Source organism: Mastacembelus armatus, chromosome 16, assembly GCF_900324485.2.
Source record: "Mastacembelus armatus chromosome 16, fMasArm1.2, whole genome shotgun sequence".
NCBI classification, from domain to species: Eukaryota; Metazoa; Chordata; class Actinopteri; order Synbranchiformes; family Mastacembelidae; genus Mastacembelus; species Mastacembelus armatus.
In genome coordinates, this window is record NC_046648.1 from 23,007,242 (window position 1) to 23,030,815 (window position 23,574).

A 23,574-nucleotide genomic window follows, 5' to 3' on the forward strand; every position below is an offset into this window, starting at 1 on the left:
GTACCTTAACATTCAATTCATGCCCTTTATTGCCTGTTTAGGTTTGAAAAACATTAGTTTTTCCACACTGACAGTATCATATATATATATATATATATATATATATATATATATATATATATATATATAAATAAATATATATTCTGTATATTTTTTCTTTTTTTCAGTGAGTGAAATATTCAAACCCAGGGCTCCATGTTTATATGGTTGGAAATATTCAGGATGTTTTGTGCATTACTTTATAGACATTTTCTCCAAAATTCAGTCTGACATGTTTGGTATCTTTGGAAACACTTGCTCTCCACTAAATTTTGAAATCAAATTTGTGGGTTTGAATAATATTTGGCTGCACAGCATGTGTTTGTAATGACCAAACCTTACAAAGGTCAATGGGAATAAAGGAAGTAGAGGTAAACAAGTATTCGCAGCAGAATAGACTCATACATCACAAATAAAAGTAGTAATTGTGAAAAGGCATGCTAAACTTTTCCTGCCAAAGCCTGTATTGATTTTAGCTTTGGATTTTCATGTTTTAGAGCAGGAAGAAAGAAACAAACAAGAACCCAACACTTTAATTAGCAATGTACTTGGATATTGTTTTATCAATTATTTAAACTAATAAAGAAGTCATTTTGAAGAAGTTTTGTTTTGCTGCTCAATGGAAACTTTGATTTCTCTTATATTTCTATGTAGCTGAAAGGTGTTTTTTTTCTCAAACACAAATAAATATTCACATTTTAAACTTTTAAAAGTTACATTTTTGGCATTTGGCCAAAATATACTGCTCAATAAAATTAGGGGAAGAGTTAAATCACATATTGGATCTTGATAAATTATTCAAGTAGAAAATCTAATTTGTTCATGACAAAATGACATGACAGTCAATGGAAACCAAAATCATCAGGGCTTTTTTCAAGGCCATCACCGACCCACCACCAAACCAGTCATGCTCGAAGGTACAGCCAGTATAGCATTCACCACAGAGTCTCCATCTCCTCCATCCCTGTCACGTGTGCTCAGCATGAGCCTGCTCTCGTGTGTGAAAAGAACAGACCTGACAATCCTCGTGTGACGATCAAGCTGCTCGGTGCTGAGCTGTGAGCACACGTTGTACTAGAAGACATTGGGCCCTTCTTGTGTTTGAACATGTGGATGTGCCATCTTGGAGTAACCGGACTACCTGTGCAACCTGACTGGACTACAGGTACTGTCTCATGCGACCAGCAGTGACAAAGACACTAGCAAACACAAAACCAGGAAGGACAAGGAGCATCTGTCTGTGGCAAAACCGTTCCCCTTTTGGGATGTGATATATTTGAATCACCAGAGTTTGTAAAGACTGAGCCACTGGGAATAAAAAGTGTACTAGCAGCAAAATACTTTATATCCTCGAATGTCACAAATGAAAGTACTGAAAACGAGTGTGAAAAATATAGTGGCGGGTTTTTAGCTTCATCACTTCAAAAGATGGAAAAAAAAGACGAGAAAGGAATAGAGAAACAATACTAAATAGTAAAAACATCAGCTAGATTATAATTTTGCTGCTAGATGAAACCCTTAGTTTCTCATCATACTTTATTTCTGGTGACTTTCTTGTTTTCTGAAAAGTGAAAAGGAAAGAAAAACAGAAATATAAAATGAGACTTATTGCCTAAAGAAAAGAAAATCTTAAATTCCACCTCTTACAATCAGCTGGACGTCACCAAAGAACAGTGTAAGACTATGTATTAAAGATTGTCTGAGGTTAAATGAATCAAAGATGACGATTGTCAGGAGCTACAAGTACATTCAGGTCCTCAGAGACCAGAGGCAACTTCCACACACCCAGATCCAGATGGCTTTAATATTTAGTCCCGAGCTTCAGGTCTAAATAACAAGACTATACATCAAGCTTACACAAAAGGTTCAGCCATAAATATACAAATTTGCTTGGATCCATGCTGAATCTGGGAACTGAAGCAGACAGAAGTGACAGCGATAAGCATTATTTTGTATTTCTTAAAAGACAAATCATCTTGGTGGAATGTGTTTTGTTGAATTTTGCAGTGGGGTTTAGTGTCGTTGCCTGAGTGTCTGTATTTTCGATACCCGTGCCGTTTCCATTCTGCCTCACTTCATCTGAAAGGGCCTGTAATGTAAGAAACTGAATAAGTCTGTAGCCCACCCTACTTTTGTGTAGCTGTGAGCTCCCTCAGACTTTCCAGACATAGAAAAAGAAAACTCCTGTATTGATAAATGTTTTTCCGACCTCATTGGGAGAACAATCGCTGCCACACAGCCTTTCATGGTACACTGATAAAGCTCTTTCAACAGAGGTTTCCAAAATATCCTGTCTATGGGCATCCGCCAGGCAAACATAATAGTTTGTAAGTCGTGTGTAATGTACGACTTCTCTTCCTGTGTACCCCGTCACAGAAGGCAAGTCCTGCTAAGAATAGGACACCAAGGTGGTCTGTATTTCCACAGGATCCCCTCAGTGAGAACTTTTTCAACAAGCTGTGGTGAAAGACGACTTTGTTTGAATTCAACTCACCGAAAGACATACCTCAAAACAGTAAGCAGAACAATGGATCTTCAGTTGAGCAGGTATGAAAGCATGAAGGCAGGGCTTGGATTTATGAACTGGGACATACCAAATTCCACATGCAGACAGAGAGCTCCACAAGCTCATTTACTTATCACACTGTATTGCTTACAGAAACCCAGGGAAGCCAAATGCAATCTGTATCCCAGGTCAGCTGAGGCCAGGTGCAGGTGCAGGAATTTTTCACAAAACAAGACATTTACTGCAACCTGGGTTTTTAGTAGCACACATCTGAGCCACCTTCCATCCTTAATCCAAGCATGAGATTGTAATCGCAGCAGGCCGTAAGCCAAACATACAAATATAGGTGCAACACTGTTTTTGTGCTACTGTCAAAATAACGGTGTACTGCAGACTAAACATCAGGGGGATAGAGTTGGCCATGTGGCTCGACAGATGTAGTGTGAGAACCACTGCAAGGAATTGTTAAGGAAAATCACTTTCACATGACACATTGTAAGAAAACTCTTGGACTGTGAGCTTCATTTGAGGGCATTAAATACAAAACCAGCTTTAAGTTCTTGAGTCTTACCTTGAAATCTGATTATTTATAACTTTATATATTTCCAATTGGGGTTTCCATCAGAGCAGGAAATTTAATTTTAACACTGGGGCCCTTATTTTTTTAACCAGCTGACTGAATCTCTCACAGGCTGGAGAGGACCTGCAAAAATCTGGTTTGTCATTACCTCCACAAATCATATGCTTTAAGCTTGATTGAATCCTATTTACTTTGCCAAATATTTTTGGAAAGCCAAATCATGAACCAATTAACAAAATGGCGACTAAAGGCACAAGACGGAACAGAAGTCACACTACCCTGACTACAACAGCTCTATATCAAGTACATTAGTTACCGTATCTAGAATAATGAAACACAGTAGACATCGACAGCAGGTTCACTTGTGGCAAACAAACATTTGGCTAAATGTTCAGTTTTGTGAGGACTTGATTTCAAGTTTGCCAAAGCGACTGGTGGAACAGATATATTTTACAAACCTTTGGGGCATCTGGAGTCACCTTTACTGCTCTGCGTACACTGTGGGGGCATCCATCAGTTATTGTCCACCACACCAAAGCAGACAAACATGTATCAAGAGGTCCTTGCAAATAAATGCTCCAGCAGGACAGGAGGGTAAGTGTCTCTTTGACGAGGCCTCTTAAATTAAAGCATAATCCCTGTAGAACCTTGGTCTCCTGCAACCTGCTGTAGTTGAGAACCGTTGATGGACAGAAACTGCTCAAAGCTAAGGTGCAAATCCAACATACATGCGTGCTTTACCCTTACTGTGACACAGAACGATGGCAAACTAATTGTAAAGAGAATTAATCTCACATGAGAGCAAACCTTTACAAACCATTCCAGTTATCGACGAGCCTGAGTCAAGTCACATCAGCCCAAACAGCACACTCGCTGAAGAAATCAAAGCTGAGGAAACACTGCTTTGCTATGTGTAATTCCTTGAGCCAAACACCAGCGGTCAAGTTTCACACATACCAACACACATCTGGAGTATGCTAGGCATGGAAGATTAGGTTTGATATCCTGCACATGTTGTGGCAGTGGGAATCTCTCTAAAGGTTCTGATCATAACACGGTGCAAACATATCACTAAAGAGGGGAGTGAGTGCGGTCTTTATGGAGATGTCAGGACTCCACAGAGACTGCCAAGAGCTCTCATCCACGTTCAAGGTCAATCTTGTCATAGATTTTAAAGACCTAATTGTCAGAACAAAGACAAGTACTTATGCAAACAGCAGGGGGAAACTGTGTGATGGGGCAGGATGAATACTGGACTTTCACCTCGACGTTAAGTGCAGTGGATACACAGCCCCCCGTCAGCCGCAGAAGATTTAGACTAAGCAAAAGAAACTTTGAGAAATGCCAAAACATTTCTTATCTGCTACAGCACATTCTGCAATGCCTTCATTAAGTTATGTCATGTTTATTCTGTTGTTTTTTCACTCCTTACTTAAAATTTATCCTCAACTATCAGTCAATCTCACCCAGCCAAAGAGAATAATGCATGCAATTTCAGTAATCGCTTCTGTCTAATGAAGACTGGAATAATTAAAGAATCCAATATACTTTCATTAAAGAAAATATAGTACCAGTCGCTTATACATCCTAGATGACAGCCATCCTGAATCTCCCCTGAAACCACCAGAGTGTGGACACATAGGTGTCACAGCAAGAGCTTTAGGTGCTTGTGTAAGGTTTCATCTGTCTGCTTTGTTGGATCTAAAAAGGATAAGCTTAGTATGTTGCTTGACAGATGTAGTGTGAGAATCAGTGCTGACCATGACCTCAAGGACTGTTTAATTCATTTTCAGTGCAATGATGAAAGGACCAGTTTTTAGTTGAGAACCATTGCAGTGAAACAGGAATTAATAACTTTATGCTAGTCCTGGAAATATAATCCCCAGAGGCTGAAGCCCAATGACTTTCTGATGACTTGTAACATTATCATGTCTCAAACACTGTGAGGACTCAAATGAAATTCAGCAAAGACATTCGCCCCTCAGGTTTAATAGCAACAGATTTGGTGATCCTGCATCACCCAGTGCCATCATGGGGTCATAATTTGATTTTCCTTTTCTTGTTCCCTATCCCCTGCGTACCCTCAGATTTATCCAGGGACCCCGAGGTTGGTAGGATAACCTTTACAGAACTTGTTTGTGGCTTGTGGCAAGTAGAGAAGACAAAAGTTTTAGCTACAGCTTGTTGCAGAACTTTCCTGCACTTGTTTCCTTTTGGATTTAGCCTGAAAAAAAATTCAGGAGTGTGCTAGAACCACACACACAATCATCCCAGGGTGTTACAGCAAAAACTTCACTGCATCGTGTACGGTTTCACCTGTCTAGCTTTTAGACCTAGATCTGAACAGGGAGAGGAGAATAGGTAGCCCTCTTCTTTTCGTCTGTCTTGCCCTCCCTCTTCTCCTTTCTCTCCCTCTCTTTTCTTCCTGGCTGGCTAATCTCTTCTCAGGTTTAGGATTCCAGGTCCAGGCTCTTTGAGGAGGAGGAAATATGGGGTTGGGTAAACATCAGGGCTCTCACTGCAGGGATTACAACACCCATATATCACTGTGACAACTCCCTTTTCAGCAGATGACAAGTCGCCAGAACCCTGTGCAAGGAGGGATCCAATGACGCTTCCTATCACCACTGCAGACACTGATAGCATACACCATCACCATTTCACAACATCTTGTCAGTTTATGAGGATCCGGTGTCGGAAGATTCTCAGCCGGCATCTTTAGGTGTTTTAGGTTTCCACACATTGTTGCACCTGATGTTCGACTTGTGGGCATCTTCAGATACATCTTCAATACAAACAGAAAAGGGCTCGAAAAGAAGTGCTTTGATCACATGTCCTTTCAAACAGACCGGGGTCCATTATTCTTGACTCAGTTTCACTCTCTCCTCTTGATGAATAAAGTGACAAGCATGGCAACATGCTGCTGGATGCATTGTACCTCATCAACTGGGTGTTACTCTAATGCGAATCATTTGCGAAAACTCACTTTTATGCAGAACGACATCACTAATGAGATGTGTTATTTTCCCAACTCTTCTGGAGAAAAATAGTTCCATGTGCTCATGCATTTTAACTGCCAGAGGTTAAAATTCAATTAGCCAAATGGCCAGTCTTCCATTCTTTTCTACAGGGGTCATCCAATAATTCCTCAGAGTGATACATAATAAGAGTAACATTGCATTTAAACGTTCTCCTTAGTTTCTCTTCTCACTGACGTGCAGTTGATATCAACCATTTATATCAGAGCAAAGACAGATAGTTTGGGGGAAACAGGCTCTGAGATGGTGGATTATCTTTAACAATGATTTTGCTATTAAGAAAATTTGTGATGCCATACCTTGTTTTACTATCAGCAAGATATTTTAAGCATTAGAAAATGTCAACTGTAGCTTATCGTTTGTTTCCATTAAGCCTTTAATTTTCATTTGGTTTGACAGGTACTGGAACAGGATTCTTGTTTGTCAAGTGTTTATCAAACCCAAAATATGTCCAGTGACATGCAGCTCAGATTATAATATTCAAATATCCCACACTGGCAGCACGTCCCTGGAAATGGTACTCTCAACTTGCAGAGTAAGCATCTCTGACAGCACAATTATTATTCTCCCTGACACAAAGCCTCACTTATGCCAGGTTAAAACTGATGAAATTGCTTTTAATATTTCCCCAGTACAGTTTTCCCAGCTGGCTGGTATATTCCCAACTAACGCAGGATCTGAAGAACAGTCAGACACTGTGATGACTTCTGCCTTTAAACTTAATCTCAGAACATGCAGATTACAGATTACAGCAGCCAAGTGCAGAGCCAATGCAAGAAACAGTGTGATGTTCAAGGACTGGAACGAAACGTTTAAATGCAGCAGTCAGAGAGCAAACCTGGATTGCCAGTTTATGTCTTGATCTAACTGACTTTTTCATATGTTCATGAACATAAATACTAAACCAGATGATTTTAGTTGTCTAAACGCAAAATAACTTTTATACATTTTGGAAAACATTCACCTTCTTAACAGGAATCAGATGAGAAGATTATTATCACTCGCTTATCTGACATATCTGTGTATTAAGCATGGTCTAGGTAAAGCTGATGGCCAATTAGCTGAGCTTTGTACTCACACCACACAATCTTCTCATCTGCTTTGCTTAACAGTGCTGCATTCTTTCCCCAGCCTAATATTATATCCCCAACCAAATTGGGATAGACAGCACTGTTGCAGAAGTTTCCACAAATTTGCACTAGTAGGTTTCTTGCTTGCCCTCCATCAGGGCCTCCCTCACCGGGAGAGTCTGGAGACTGTGCTGCCGTTCCATCATTTGAAGCCGACCGTCTTGTGCTTTTCTTCCACAGCCTGGAAGGAGTTTTTGCCTTATTACCCTGACTCCCTTTGTTCATTGGCTTTTCCTCACCATTCCAACAGCAAAATCCTGGGCTGGATTGTCCAAATAATGTTTCAGAGGCTGTAGTAAAGGCTTAATTTACTTCTCTGGCACTTTACCTCTCTGCTTTGTACTATTTAAGATTCATCACTGCACTTGAGCTGTTTGACTGTTCATCCAACTCTTTAAGAAAACAAGCAAGCATATTACCCTAAATGTCTAACTACTGCTTTCAATATACTTCAACTGCCATATGTGCATAGTCATAGAATTTGTCAATTATATTAAATGGTGAAAGAAAACAGTAATCCTGTTGGAGCTGTTAGGTTTGCCCTACAGGTCAGGTTTACTTCTGAATCAAGGTCGCCAAGCACAAAGTCTCTTTGTTGGAACGTTTTGTTCTACTGTTGTGCAGTTGCATGTATTCGTACTGAGTACAACCCCAGCCTGGGCTGCTGAGCAGCTTGACTGGAGCCGTTCAGAACCTTTCTCTAAGGGCACCTCAGCGATGTTGAAGGATGAGTACATTCAGTAATTTGTACACACAGTCACAGCTGTCACAGTTCAAATGTTCACAGATTACAGATCTGGCTTGTACATTATGTTTTGTTTCATCACCAATTGTTTTTGCCAATGAAAAATACTGCATTCACAAAACTGTACTAGGAAAAACAAATGCACTCCTACTTTAACTTAAATTGAAGCAGCTCTCAAGATTTTATCGATGTAACTGCAGTGAGAGCAGTCACTTCGGTCGATGTTTGACAACATGATAAACTCTCTCCAAAAGAAAGAAACCAGAAACCTGAATTTTAAGATCTCTCCATGATGTGGACCATTGAGCTGCTACATTATCCACGATGCACACACATACATACACAAAGACTGTACATAAACTTACATTTAGGTAAATAAAGCTTCTTTTAATCGCTAATGACTGAACATGTAGAGTATGTACGGTGAACGTGAACTGTCACAGGAAGAAGACGTGTGGTCAGCAGCATGAGAAATGTTTTCAGCTTGCATTACCTTAATCTACAGAGACATTTTGGGATTTCAAACAGGAAAACTTGACCTTTCTTTGCAGGAAACAGAATACATAACCCAGACTGTTTCGTTCTAGAGCCTTCATGTGACCAAACTTAAAATAACAGGAAAAATGCTGAGCTTTGGGTACAGTACATTACTGATGTGTAATTACAGCACCAAACACCAGCTGCGGCATTCTCTATTTAAAGAATATTTTTTATCGTGTTTTTTAAGTAAAAAGGGCAGAAACAAAAGAATGAAGAAAAAAAAAAAAAAAAAAAAAAAAAACACTACCCTGAAAATGTTTGCATTAGTGCCTGCTGCCTGATACTTTGCATTAAAACTAAAGAAACAATAACTTTGTGAGGAATATTCACACAAGCCGTATGAAAGAAGAAGCACTGGCAGGAATTTTGACAAGTATGAATAAGGCCATCTGGGAAGAATTATCCTCGTTATAACAAAACGCTAACAGTGATTTATTCAAGGCTGTATTCTGCTGTTCCACTATCTCATAACGATAAGCATTTTATCATGGTGAAACACACATTATTTCCGTCCACTCCCTTCCCCTTTTCTCTGTTCTCTCAGAGGAGGTGAAGCAGGATGACTAATTAACAGCATTAGTCTCCATAATTCAGAGGAAAACCATGATATCCAACATCCGATAGCAAAATCAAATTCATATGTGGGTGTAACACATGCCTCGATATCATGAGTACAAAGCATCTCGTTTTAATTATATGACACTGTGACGTCAAGGCCTGAAGCACAATGCCATCTCGCTGACCACAGTGAGGATCCGGCCACCTTCCTCAGCTCATCCTTCATGTTTCTTTGTGCAGGACTGAATAAAACCCGACTTGGTCAAACATCCGCTCGCCCGAGGCATAGAGGCTTGTACCACCGATTAGTGAAGTGATGCAGCTGCCAAGCAGCCTCATCTGTCACACTGCTGCACTAAGACGGGACATAAAACATGATGGATATCATATTTAAGGTCAGCATGCCATGAATATTCAACTGGTTTGTCTTTGGGTTTCTTTGTACATCTGGCCCAGAGGTTATGATTTAATAATGAAGGCTTTGGTAGCACGAATTCTGACTTGTCTTAGTGCGAGATGAACAGTTCAATCTTAAATAATCCTGTAATTACTGAGCAGTCGGTTATGGATTTCAAGTGAACCACATCCACACCGATCACTCCAGCAAGGACTTGGCGCGTCTCGCAGAGGATTCCCATGACACGCAACTTAACTGTGGAGGTTCAGCCTCCACGTGGTCGATCTACACAATGCTGTAGACCTGCAGCACCTTTGCATCATTTGCATCATTCTAACATTCACTTCAAGCAACACTGCACAACAGATTTGGTGGGGAGAGAGATGTCGATACCCTGCCCTCTTCATCACACCAGCGGGCTCACATGTATTTCTGCTCACACACAAACACACACACATTCCAGTGCGCACACAGACTAACACACGAGTTTGTTTGATAAAAGACAGCAGCCTCGTCTGAAGCATAAACATATGCCAAAACACTGGAACATGACAAAGACATTTCCATTGTGTTTTGTTTGGGCACTACAAACATGCTTTCACAGCACAGGAACTCTGAACTCACTCAAGAAATGAAAGAAAAGGAGAAGATGGAGGAAACACAAACGCGTTACCTCTGACTGATGGAGCTGGATGCCATAAAGGAGAATATTGCGAAGCTTGGCTGCTGAGCCCAGGTCCATGATCGCCACATGCTTTGCCATACTCCTGCTGATGGACAACTCATCTGAGCCGCTCAAGTGCACCTATCAAAACAAAGACCACCGCGCTGAATCAGAACATGCTTGCCAATGGTGAGGATCTCTTTACAGAACAGCAATTACGCCCCCTTTTTTGAAGCAATTACTGCTGATTGTTCAAGCAATCGTTTTAACTTGTTGCAACTCAATAGGCCTGTTGACTTTAGGTTGTGTTCGTCGAGGATTTGGGAAGCACGCGCTTTGTTGTGCCAAGAGTAAACACAGGTTGGTTGATGCACAGCCCTGTCTTGAGGATAAAATGACTTTTTAATTCAGTGGTGAATCTGTCAGACCTTTAGGGTTTATTTTCTCTAATTAGGGCAATATAATCCAGACTCATCAGTTCATGTTACTGTGTCATCCTTATCCAGAGCTTAGGCAACCTCTGTAACAGCCCCACTGACACAACCTTACATCAAGATTTATCCATCACAATTGTTCTCGCACATCCTTAAAAACTGAGACAGAGAGCAACATTTCAAATCTGCTCAAAATATGCAATTATAACACTTACACTGCAGCATCAGATCAGATGTTTGCTATCATTAGATAGTTTGAAGACTGATTATTCTGCACATCAGTGAATATAAACTGGTGAGATCTAAAGTACAAAGTGACACAACAGCATGACTTAAACAAATAAAGAATTATTTTATTTATGTTAAAGCCACAAAGGATGTTTTGTTCTCAGTTATAACTACAGTAATAGTAATAATCATATTCATTTAAATACATGCTAACACAGAGGTTTACTGGAATGGTAAGAAGGAGAGATCTACAAATTAGCAGGTTTATTGTAAAAGAAAATTCAATATTATTTGGAGATTAATAAAATAATCTAAATTTATCCACCTTTCATTTTCATTTTTTTTTTTTTTATTATTTTGTGTGTAGTTTGGGTAATCTTTCATTTGCTGGTGATGTGGATAGTAAGAGTGTGAAACACTGGCATGTAAAGGAAAAATGATTTTCAGTGATTGATTATTCTTACTGATTATGATTTTTATTATTTCTCTTTCATTAGTTCTTAATTTTTACTTGTATTCACAGGTTTTCATTTTCAGGAGCTCATAGATGTCTTGCTTTTTCATGATCATATCTTATGTTTATGTTCGTCCTGACCCAGTATAGTCTGGCACTGAGGGACACAGTGTTCTCGAGGATGTTGGTGAGGAGTATCTGGGAGAAAGGTTCCTTAGGACACCAGGTGTGAGGAAGGGACAAGTATAAGAGAGCAGGCCCAGGATGGAGGGTTTTGAATACAGCCTTATTAGGGAATAACTTTATATTAGAACAGGGAAGTAAAGACTTAATTATCTGATTATGTGAGTGATTATTTGCATTTACTTTGCATGTCTGTATAAGTAGAGGCCTCAGCCCAGTAGGAGCTGAGCAACTGGAGACTCTGATTGATTGTGTTCTATTCTGTTCTGCTCCTTTCTTGCAAGAAATACATTCTGAAAGAGACTGTCTCTCTCTTTATTGCCCACACAAGGTTATTTGCCGCAACAGTATCACTCCATTTTTTTTCACACCCTACTCACTGATTTAGAGCGGTGGTTAAACTGTTGACTGGAAATATCTTTGAAGTGTTGGGACGTAGGCTTTTAACCCACCAGTCAGTAATGAGCAGCAGAAAAAAAGCATTTTTGTGGTTTTAACATAATGGAAAAATCTCCTAAAGTACACATCAATCAAAGATGTATGAACCCCAACAGCATAAGACAAGAAGTGGTAATATCAACAACATGGGCTTCTTTCTTTGAATGCTTTTCTCCAGGCCATAACACCTAATTTTCTGTCTGAAACAGGGACCTTCATCAAGCAAGTCTGCTTCTCTGTCCTCAGGCCACCACCTATACTTGAAACTCACTTATCCCTCCACTGATCGCTACCATGTGACCAAAACTGTGATAAATAACAAGGTACATGTGCAATCTAACAACAACCTACTGCTTAAAAAAAAAAAAACTGCATGAAATGAACGTTTCATGTTTCTCACAGTCACAAGTTCACAGAAGTCTATTGAAATGTGACCATGAAATCCAATTAGACAAGAAGGGTAAATGAAACTCTTGTGTGATCTGATGGTAGAACACGGTTTTCTCTTCTTTTCAAATGTACTTCAGGGATATAGTAACTTTTAATCTGACTTTCTTTAAATAAACTAAATGAATATGCTTGTTATCAATTATTTCTGTTTATATTTTCAAATAATCTGTTAATGGTTTACTCCAACAGTGTTCACTTTGCAATATTTGAGAAGGTGGAAGCAGAAATGAGTCTGCATTTTTTTATTTGACTTAAAAGACCGATCACTGGTGTTATGGTTAGGTTACTGGACAGAGTAAACGCCAAAGCTCTGTGTCAGGGTCGTGCTTAAAATGTTTAAGCTGATCCTCGCAGCAGATTTGATCAGACTGCTGTGGCGTTTGGTTTCTCTGGATGTTCGAAGCAGGCTGAGCAGTTAGCGCGGCTGAGCTGCAGAGCTCTCCTGGGAGGTGTACGGTTTCCAAACAGCTACGGGGCTCCTCGGGAGACTCAAGGTGGACTCCAGGTGACATTTTTACAAGCAGAAGAAAAGAAAAAGTTTGGCTCGCCATGTTGTGCATGTCTCACGACGAAACTGAATCCTTTCCATGCCAGATGTCAGCATTCATGAGCATGCAAAGAAAAGTTCATTCAAAGTGTGGGAAATGATCTCTGCCTCAGTCAACATCCAGAGCACACGGGCCTACAGTAGCTGTTTATATACTGACTAGAGAAACAGTCTGATCAAAACCTGATGCCATCTGTTTCACCACTGCAAACTTTTAGAGGCTTCCCTCACAGGTTTGCACAGAAATATTTGAGATTTAAAAGCCATTTAACCACAAAAAGCTAATAAGAGTTTTTCCAAGTATAATCACTCACACTGCTGCTTTTACACTTCTCTGATTCTACTGAAATAGAAACGGAGCCATCAGGTCCTGTCTGTGTGTAAAACCTGAACTCCAAAAAAATAAATATGCAATATTGTAAACAGGTATAAAATCACTGAGATCACTGTGTCTCACCATATATGGCTGCAGATCGACTTTTAAGTTTTAAGAGCATTTTAGGGTTGAATGCCAAGCGAGTATGATCAGATCTTATCTTTTGCAGTTAACAGATACAGATTTCACAGACACAAACATCTGTAATTTATATTGTATTACAACAAACACTGTGGGCAGGAGTTTGTGTTGTGTTGTTGCACTAACACACAGCTTTTCTCGTCCGTTCATGGCTGCAATTAGTGCTCATACTAATGAATAATTACTTCATAGTTATTTTGAAGAAAATACTTCCTGTGCGTCCTTTCAAAGTAACGCTAATCAGATCCTAAATGAATGTAATCCCTGCTGTTTGGCCTCAATGTCAGAAACAGAAAACGGGGCATAAACTTTAAGAACTTATTGATTTTACTTTAACTTGCGCACTGAGGAACACACACTGTTCTTACTGGGCTGACGTCTTACTGCTCGTCTTTACCCTTTTCTCTGAGATTTACACAGACGCTTTAGCTCTGGTGAGACATGCAGATCCTGAACTAATGAAACCTGCTATGTGTGAACTTACGGATTGCAGAACATACCTAACAGAAATAAAGGCAGGACTTTAATCAAGTAACACTGTGTGACATTTACACTTTTTTTTGGTAAAACACACACACACCACAGCATAAAGTGCAGCCTTCCCAGGTTCTGCTGGCCTCATTACCAAGCTTTATTTTGGCAGCGGGCCTTAGGGTGTAAAATTTAAATTAAAGAAGTTAAAAGGACAGTCGGCTTTTACAAATTCAAGAAATGACGTGGCTTTTCCTGTAACTTTGCATGCAACAGTTCCCGTGCAGTTGAAACTGGACAACTCCTGTAGTCCTGACAGCTCTGCATTCCCTCCTTCACCGATTTACAAATTTGATTTCCAGACAACAAAAACAACCAGATCACAGCAAACAATAGAGACAGAAATGTGGCGAGTGTAGGACATATCTGACAGTAGGTGATTTTCATTATTGGATGTATTTCTAGTCACAGCAGCAGTTTTGCCTTTATAATTGCAAGGGCTCCACCACTTTGGTCCCAGCATTTGGATGAATTGCCATGAAACAAACGTTCCTCTGAAATGATTTTTAAAAATCAATTTTATGAAGATTTTCTGTAAATAAAGGCAAACCAATAAATATACTGATACATGATATTATTAGATCAATAAGGAGAATCAATAACATTTAGATTGATAACATACTGGCAAAATTAATTCCTAGAGAAAGTTTAGCTCATGGTGACATTTAAAAGTCGACTTTTTGAGGCCATCTGTTGTAACAGGTGTCATGTCCAGTCAGTGCACAGTGGTTATATTGATTTTCTTGGGCACTATCCTGAAATACTGCATTATGATTATTAGTGTGTATACAGATAGTATACAGCATGAACTTGAGACAGTTTTATCTTTGTTTGTAAACCCATATTTTCAGCATCTTTGTGTGAACTCACCCAAATGACAACGAGCGGGTGGAGAAGAGCGCGATTCGCTGCCTCCAAATCTGCCAGTAGTGCATCCACCCCAGACAGGCAGGGATGACTGACCTGGAGACCAAGGAAATCCGAAACTAGATAAGAACCTTTACAGAAAATATTCAATTTTCTTCATGATATCGAGCAAGATAAAAAGTATGCTAGGAGCTTTTAGGAAATCTGAACATCTGGCTGGGACAGATCATGAATATTCACACTGGTGTGTTTTTATTTCTTGGGAAAAAAAATAAAAAATTGTGCTTAATATGTGAACTCACAGAAACTTGGATGAAGTTCCACTCCTTTAACAGATACCTGCCGTTGTCTCCCTTCAGTTCTGGAATAATGTCCAGCTCCTGTAACACAGAGATACTCTGATCTAAAATATTCTGCTTCTACTCTGAGTGAGTGATGGCATTTAAAGCAGGTGCTGCAGTACCAGGGTCCTAATGCATCTGATGTTTCGTGACTGATTGACTTCAGTGCTCAAGAGGCCCAGAGCCTTCTGGTTTCTGTTTCAGCCACTTCTTCAATCATTTAGCACGACAGTACACCCACCTGCTTTCCTGCTATGAATCATCTTATAATTAGAAATAAGGGAGAACGCAACTGAGAGGCTTATTTCCATCAACTGTAATCAGTAGCTTATTAGAACAAATGAAAGAGGTAAAAAAATAAACTGTTTCTGGGTTCCTTTATACTTCTGAACTGGCAGGGATGTTTTGTCATATGCAGAAGGGAACAGCAATCATACACAAGCCAACTTAAAATTCATTACGCTGCAAATTGAGTCGAAGGCCAACGTACAGCCAAGAATCATAAAAGCTTTTTTAGTCAAAGGACCAGGACGTTTAGGTCCTGATCTTTCCATCCAGTTTTGACACTGGCACCGGAGTGACATGAGACAACGGGACGGTACGTCTTGTCCAACATGTCCGTTTCACATTCATCTTTGTTGTTTTGCTTCTAATTACAGCCTGGCACTACGATTTCACACACACAGGAAACAAACACAGAAATAAACATTCAGAGTTTGACTTTGGCATTGAAAAACATTTGTTCTACCCATTAAATAACAGAAACTAATTGGAAATGCAAAATGGTTATGAGAAACATATGTTGCAGGGCTAATTGATCTTGAAAGATAACGGCCCATGACTTCAGGAGCAAAACCATTTCAGTCTGAAACGTAGATTTGCAGACTTGGCATGATCTAAACCAGGTTGGGCATGAGATCCCAGAGTAGGAATGTTTATTTAAATTTCAGCTTGCCCCGAACGGCCAAGAAGCTGGAGGGTCGATGACCAAATCACTCCAAGTACAGAAGAAAAAAATCTGTTTCACAGCAATGATATGAAATCCAAATGAGTTAAAGAAGAGAACAAATTTTACAAATTTTTTTGTGAATGGATCTAATTAAAATAATGTGGTACTTAAACATGCAGGGAGTCCATAAAGCTGCAATGCAACTTTTACATATTATATAATGTTATAATGGCAAATGTTTTAGCAAGCTGCCACAAACTAACACTCCCAGCAATCACAAAGCAACATTAGCACTAACTTGCTGTTGAGGTTCTGCCCAGATAAGACACTGCTCCTTTATGTAGCTAGTAGCTAACTTTGTATGCCCATCATTTGTTGCTGGGCAGGTAAAACTCTAGATATAGTCAAAGAGTCACAGTAGATGTTCAGCGAATGTTATATATTAAAAATAATTCTTTTTAATGATTTTTCTAGGAACAGTGGTGCTTTGAACTAAACACAGTCTTCAGCATGTTAATGTGCTGACAATGACAGTGCTAACATGCTGATCTTTTTTATGTCAGTGGACAAACGTGCAGTTGAGGCTGATGTAAATGTTATTTTTGAAGATATCTGCTGATAAACCAACGTAACTGACAACATTTGACTTAAAATTTCATGACAGTGCATCTGTTGGTTGTTCAAACTCATGACGGTGCAAGAACAAAAGGCTGAGGGCTCTCCAGTCATAAACTGTGAAGGTCTGTACCAAGTTTTGAGTCAATCCATGTAGTGGATTTGGATCTATTTCCGTGTTTACTAGTGTGGCTAAACAGATTTAATATAGTGTTTTCTGCCAGGTTTCTTGGCAGACAGGCAGCAGGATTTTCACAAGTGCTGGGCTAGTTTCAGAAAGAAATGAAAATTATTATATCTGATAGAGTCGTTTTATTTCATTTGTTTCTTGGCATCAACCTAGAAAAGTAATAGTAGCTACAAGCTGCAGTGTATGGAAGGTTTATCCATGGTACCATAATCATATTCATTTCCATTTTCAACTCTAAAAGCACATTTGGTCCGTAAGTGTTTGCTTATAAATCTCGGATGGAACATATTAATTATCAGTGGATGACTAAAAAAAAGAAAAGAATAATTTCCTGTTGCCTTCTTGGGATTTGTCTAAATAACCTATAAATGACCCTTGTAGGTTAATCACTAAAAACCTTTACTAAACTGATACATGTGTCTGAGGATTCTCTTTGATGTCAAATGAATATGAAAATATCATACATCAAGATAAAAGGCATTCCAGCATAGGGGAACGTGCAGAGAGGGTGATTTGGCTTTAAAAAAAAGAAGAAGAAGAAGAAAGCAAATCCTTCTTTATGTGCCCATAAAACATCCACTCACTTTGCAAGGCTATGCTGCAGAATCACAATAGTCTTGTAATTACATTAGGAAAGGAAGGGAAAAAGGTGTGAGACTACAAGAAGTGGTTTAAATGTGGCAGAACATGTATATAAAAAAGGTTTTCAACCTGTGATTTAGTGCTTTTCACAACAAAACTGACTGGTTTATGTTTTACTATTTGTGATATCCCTTTTCCACTATTCCTATTTACTGCTTATGTAATATTTTGTCAAATAAGACATTTCCATTAGGCCAAAAATCACAGTTGAGATACCATTTATCCTTCCACTGAAAATATCTTGATTATATTTTCGCCATTAATGACAGCTCTTATCTTCAGCAGCTAACTATGGGAGACTACAAAAAAATGTTGTTTAAATTATGAACAGACAGTGGAAAAATACTAATTAATTCATGTCATTGCAAAGGACATCATAACTAATCACACAGTTTTGCTGAATTAGCCTTGTAAACTGCTTGTTAGAAACAAACCTCAATCTCAGTTTCCAACAATGAAGGTTAAATAGAGATTGTGTTATTCATTTTAATAAATGAAAAGTACTGTATATTTAGTTTACTGTATATTTAGTGGTTCACTCTTATATTATGGTGGTTTTGGCACTGATAACCACATTATGATTTTTTTTTTTTTTTTTTAAATATATTGACTCATTGCCTGTTTGATATACAGAAATATTACTGCACCAGTGAGGACACTCAGAAGCTTTCAGGTCTTAATTTGGGCAACTTCATAAAGTGAACAGGGTGTTACAGTAAGAACAGAGCAGCACATATAGTGAAATTTCCCCAAATAAAAGCAGATTAACAAACTCAAAGTTCAAAAAGAAAGTGTGTAGGTTGGCTGTGGTATTTTCAGGAGTTAACCTGACAAATTCATTTTTGTATATATTACAAATCAACTGACAACTTTCCCTTTTCTCTGTAAGCCTGGATTTAAACTGGACCAAATGTGTCTCTCAGATAACATCCTGCAGAGAAAATCCCTTAATGGTATTCTTACTAACTGCAGCCCGGCAAACACACAGAAGCTACACTGTCAGTCTTCAGCTGAGCTAAGGCGGCCCACCCTTATTTATCCCTGTATTAGATTCACATAGTGGCACTTGGACAAAGGTAATTCTTCATCTTCCGCTTCTTCCACTGGCCTTTCATCTCCTCATCCCTTCCTCCTCCCTCCCACACTCCCTGAAAAGGATGTATCTGGTTCCGAACACATGCACCGGAAACACACTCAGCCCCACTGGCCACCTGAGCACAGGCAGGAATGGCTCCAATCAGCCGATCTAAGGAGGCCGACACCAACCCCAATCCAACTCTGGGGCCTGGTCCAGCACTGGAGAGAGAGAGATTTGCTCGTATGACACTGACTGATGAAGGGCTTGGAGTGAGTTTAAAGGAGGATGGACTGTTTGGATCACTGCAGAACATGAAAACACACGTTGCGGTGTGATCTGTCCCTCCTTTCAACTGTTAACATCTATACCCAGGGAATGAATATATATATATATAAATAATCAGAATGAGCCAGGAAAAATGGTTCTATACATGAAACCATGTGTGGGAGTGGGTGTGAAATATAAGCACATACAGGGGTGTCGACACAGTATCATGAAAAGGAGTGGAGTCTAATCTGAATACAAAAGTCCCCTCATGTTTTGTGAAGCCCACAATGCTGTTTGTTAGAGATGTGTTGATTCAACTTAACACTGCGATTATTTCGTTCACATCACACAGTGACACAGTGAGTTTCAATTTAGTTTGATTGTTTTTGTTTACAAGGCTCTTCACATTAACACAGAATAAAACAGGAATCCAGTTCAAAATCAGAGAGGTCCAATTCAAATATTTTGCATGAAACAACATATAAGATCAACAACAACTGCAACAGAGACAGAAATTACACTGAAAAAGTGGTTGGACAACTTTGCTGTGACTCAGGGTAACTGGAATTCATTGAAGCTAAACCGCCTGATGCTCCTGTCCTCCACTAGGGAACAACTACAGACTGTTCATAGCTGCCTTTTCAAGCCAAAAGAGATCATGAGCTATAGAAAGCTATTTGTTTCAGAGCTGACAAACTGAAGTAAGACTGTACAGGCATTTTTAACATTATGTGACACTCATTCTTCTTCCTCCTTTTTAAAGAAAGATGAACATTTGTTGGAGTTGCAGGTTTTGTGGCTTGCTCAAGGGAAACCTGTCAGTTGTTGAAGTGAAGGAACCTCAGTGTGGTCTCTGCCGTCAGATTTAATACCTCCAACTGTCATGTGTTACTGTTTTGCATATGGATATTGTTTTCCATTGTCTATTAAGAACAATTTTGCAAATTTAATGGAGTATGTTTGTAACATGGGATGAAAACAACATGGGAATTTGATGTGCCCAGAAAAGATTAGGAGTGAAAGGTAGGGATATGAACTGTGCTGGAGACTGGGAGCTTGTCACGTTTGACTAAGCTGAGGTGGTAACTGCATGAAGGAGAAAGCAAGACCTCATCACTAAACACTCAATTAATCAAATGAACTCCCACAAAACATGAATATGACTGCCATCTGCGCTCCTGCAGCAGGGGAGGGAGAGGTGGAGGTGGAGGATGTGAGGAGAAAATGAGGAGTGTGGATGTCCCAGACATTAGAGGTGTGACTGCAAAAGGCAAGTCTCACAACCAGGCCACCCACATGGAGCTACCATAAAGCTTATGAGGGGACTTGAGGCACAGGTTGGGATCAAATGGTTAACACACCTGGGGATCTTCAGTAATGCTGCCATCAACACAGCCAACATTTTAATCAGCTGTTAGTGCCACCCTCTTACCATGTCCAGAGCTCCAACGGCCTTCTGGAGGGCGTCGGCCAGAGCCGCAGCTTGAGCTGATCCTCCTGTGACGATACAGGCCGACCGTGACAGAGTCTCTGAAACAGAATGACATGTGATTGGTTGTGATAGCTGCTTTACCAACACCGGTAAGAACACAAATCTTGTAAACAGTTTGTCTGGTGCCGTCAGTAGTGTCCACTGGAGAAGCTCCACAGCATTTCTAACTGAATAAACAAGGGGGGAAAAAACAGATAACTAGATTTAAGTAATATTGAAAGTATAATTAGGACATCATGACTACTGTTTACTGCCTGCTAGGATCAGCTGTTGGTCGGACTGTCTAGCTAAAAAGGACAACAGGTTATTATTATAGAGCCATTTGGGTGCAGGAGGGTTTATGTGATGGAACGTTTTATGTTTTCATGGGGTCGTCTCATTCACAGATGCAAACAGCTGAGGACATTACTTGAAAGTCATCTGTTTAGAAATCAACTTAACACGCACACACTTCAACAAGATACACACAGCCATGTGTAAACCACACAGAAGTGTGTGTGTGTGTGTGTGTGTGTGTGTGTGTGTGCAGACAGAAACACAAACAGAAGCACTTCACAGTTTACAAATTTTGACAGATGACAAATTTCCTCCACAACATAGTGAATTCATTCAGATCAGAAGCTCTGGGAATAATCACAGTGCACCTTGTGTCATCAAACAGATTGTTGGTCCGGGTGCAGGCAGTGTGAAATACTGGGCTGTTTTTATTTCTGCTCCTCAGACTGGGATCGTCTCCTTTGTCCTGACTATGGATGCTCTCCATAGGATTCACAGATGGCTGACACCCCTGGCCTAAAAGAAGCTGAACATACACAACACATGCAGCATTTATAAAGAATATAACTCACCTTTGATAATGGACTCTGCAGCAGCAAGATCCCGTTTGTATGTTACCTGGAGGAGAAAATAACCTGGCTTTAAAGGGTCAGTTGACCCAAAATAGAAAAATCAATATCTTTGGTGCTAGTTTTAATGTCCCAGGCTTTTGCCAGCACCACTCACTTTCAATTAGTGTGTTTTTCTGGGATCATATGATATATCAGTAGTCGGCATACAGCTGTCCAAGTGTGACCAGATCCACAATCCCCAACTCAAATCAGGCTCCTGGCAAGCTCACCTTCCACAGTGTCGGCGGTCCCTCGATGAGCTTGGCATTGGTGCCACAGTACTGCAGAGCCAGATGTAGACACTCGGTGCCAAACTCGAAGTCTGACTCGGTGCACTGCAGAGGGGACACAACAGGGGACACAACAGAGGGGACACAACAGAGAGGAGCAGCTAAGGCCACTTGCTGACATTGTATTACCATCACATTCAGTGGAAGTGTGGTGCACCATGTTGTTCCACTGCAGTGTTGGAAGTGCTGCATCCACCTGTTGCCCCTGCTAAAGTACAGCAATCACATTTGTCTATATTCACAGTCTATTTATAAAGCACATGTTGCTCCATTGACATTTTTAATCACTGTGAACATCAGTTCAACAACTATCTTTACTCTTGTTCCAGCACAAGTGATTTATGAAATGCTACAAAACCTAAACTCTCAATGAAGCATCCTCTGAGGACCTGAATCATCTAGTGGTTGTTATCATGTATTCTTCTCAACCAGAGTCTTTATTAGACCAACGAAACAACCAACATAAATTTTGACTGATTGGTTGGAAAGATCAACCTGGTAAACCTGCATGTAAGAACGGCCTCACTTTATGTTCCGAGGCATGCGGGCTCTGTCACGTTAGTGTTTGACCTGCTATGGACCCCCTGATCTACCACTTCATTCCAGAGATGAAGTGACTCTGATTTATAACACTGTGTTCTCCAGAGACAAATTTGTTCTTGAACTTGAACCTTCTTCAGGTATTTAACCAAAATATATCACGATCTGGACTCTGCATATAGTGACACTGCTATCAACACATTTCTCAGCAGGTACTTCAGGGGATACTGTTTTCTTTGGCTGACGTACTGTTGGCCTGCTTATCTTTCTGAAATAAGATTTAAAATGTGCAAGACCAATTTTATCAAGACTTAAGACATTTCCAAACATTGTTCAGCAAGACATGATACGTCTTCTCATGTAACTGTGCACCACTTTCAACTGGCTGCTCCTCCACGTGTGAAAAATGTCCAAACTTCTTTATTTGGTGGTGATGGTGATAGTTTCTTTGTGCTTTGACTCCCTTCTGGGAAGGCTCGCTTCAAATGAAACGATGAGCTCATTTGGTTTAAAATACAGTCCAGAGTACAGAAACTAATTCAAGATACCTGAGATTATACCTGGGTAATATTTTATCAGGCTATAAAAGAGAGGGCTCCTTTATTCCAAGGACCCTGAAACTGAAGTGAGGAATTACCGGAGGAACACGCTCTCTTTCTTGAGGTAATTTAACCTTTAACATTTTCTCCCAGGACAAAAGCTTTCACTGGGGCCTGGATAAAGTGTCTCCCCCTTTGTTTTTTCAGCCCTAAGTTCTTCTACTCTCAATGGACGTCAAGCTACAAATGTGCAGCTCTGAGAGATTTTTCATGCACATGTCCTACAGTTCTAACCTGACACTTTCTCTTCTTTTGAAAGGAGGACAATGAGAGGAGGGGGGGGACATGCTCTCAGTAAAAACCCAAGCTTCTCCTTCTCCATCGACCTCCCCAGTTTGTCTTAATTTTTGCAACTTGACTGGTCTCAACATTGCAGCCTAAATGTGAGCTCATTTTCTGAAAAGTGCCAAAGCCAACAAGGCTCTCAAAGTAATCTGAAGATCCTACGTGCCAGGAATAAAAATAACTACAGACAAATGAGGCTTCAAGTGGAGGAATACTTTCACTCTTAGCTCAAAGTTTGTGCCGCCTTAAAGAAACATGGCTTCAAAAGACCCGTCTGATGGAGTCAAGGTTCGATTAGCAAGTTCAGATATATGAAAAATAAATAAGGTCAACTCCTGCAATTCAGGTCTCATATCAAGCAGCATGTTAAGGCCCCTGCATTCAGAGAACCAATTCCATCGGTTTAACTATGCAATTAACATGCTCTTCAACCATTTTTCAGACAGAGTCTTTGTTCACTTTTGTCCCACAGACTAATCTGCTGCAGTGTGGCAGAATATATAAACATGTCATTTCTTTCCCAGAGTGAAAATGATAGCATCCATGCCACAAG

General features: G+C 39.9%; 1 protein-coding gene across 5 annotated transcripts in view; it reads right to left on the reverse strand.

Moving 5' to 3' along the window:
• Positions 1-23,574, reverse strand: part of crppa (CDP-L-ribitol pyrophosphorylase A) — a 65,700-nt gene that overhangs the window by 36,625 nt on the left and 5,501 nt on the right. For 2 of the 5 annotated variants that reach the window (XM_026316755.1, XM_026316754.1), the window contains exons 4-9: positions 21,538-21,642; positions 21,269-21,314; positions 20,361-20,458; positions 15,149-15,226; positions 14,850-14,942; positions 10,207-10,338 (exon numbers count right to left, since the gene is read on the reverse strand). In XM_026316755.1, coding sequence (XP_026172540.1) covers positions 10,207-10,338; positions 14,850-14,942; positions 15,149-15,226; positions 20,361-20,458; positions 21,269-21,314; positions 21,538-21,642 — 552 coding nt within the window. Of the gene's footprint in view, positions 1-10,206; positions 10,339-14,086; positions 14,512-14,849; positions 14,943-15,148; positions 15,227-20,360; positions 20,459-21,268; positions 21,315-21,537; positions 21,643-23,574 lie in introns of those variants that run through there. The other 3 variants (XM_026316757.1, XM_026316753.1, XM_026316756.1) reach the window with 3 other exon arrangements.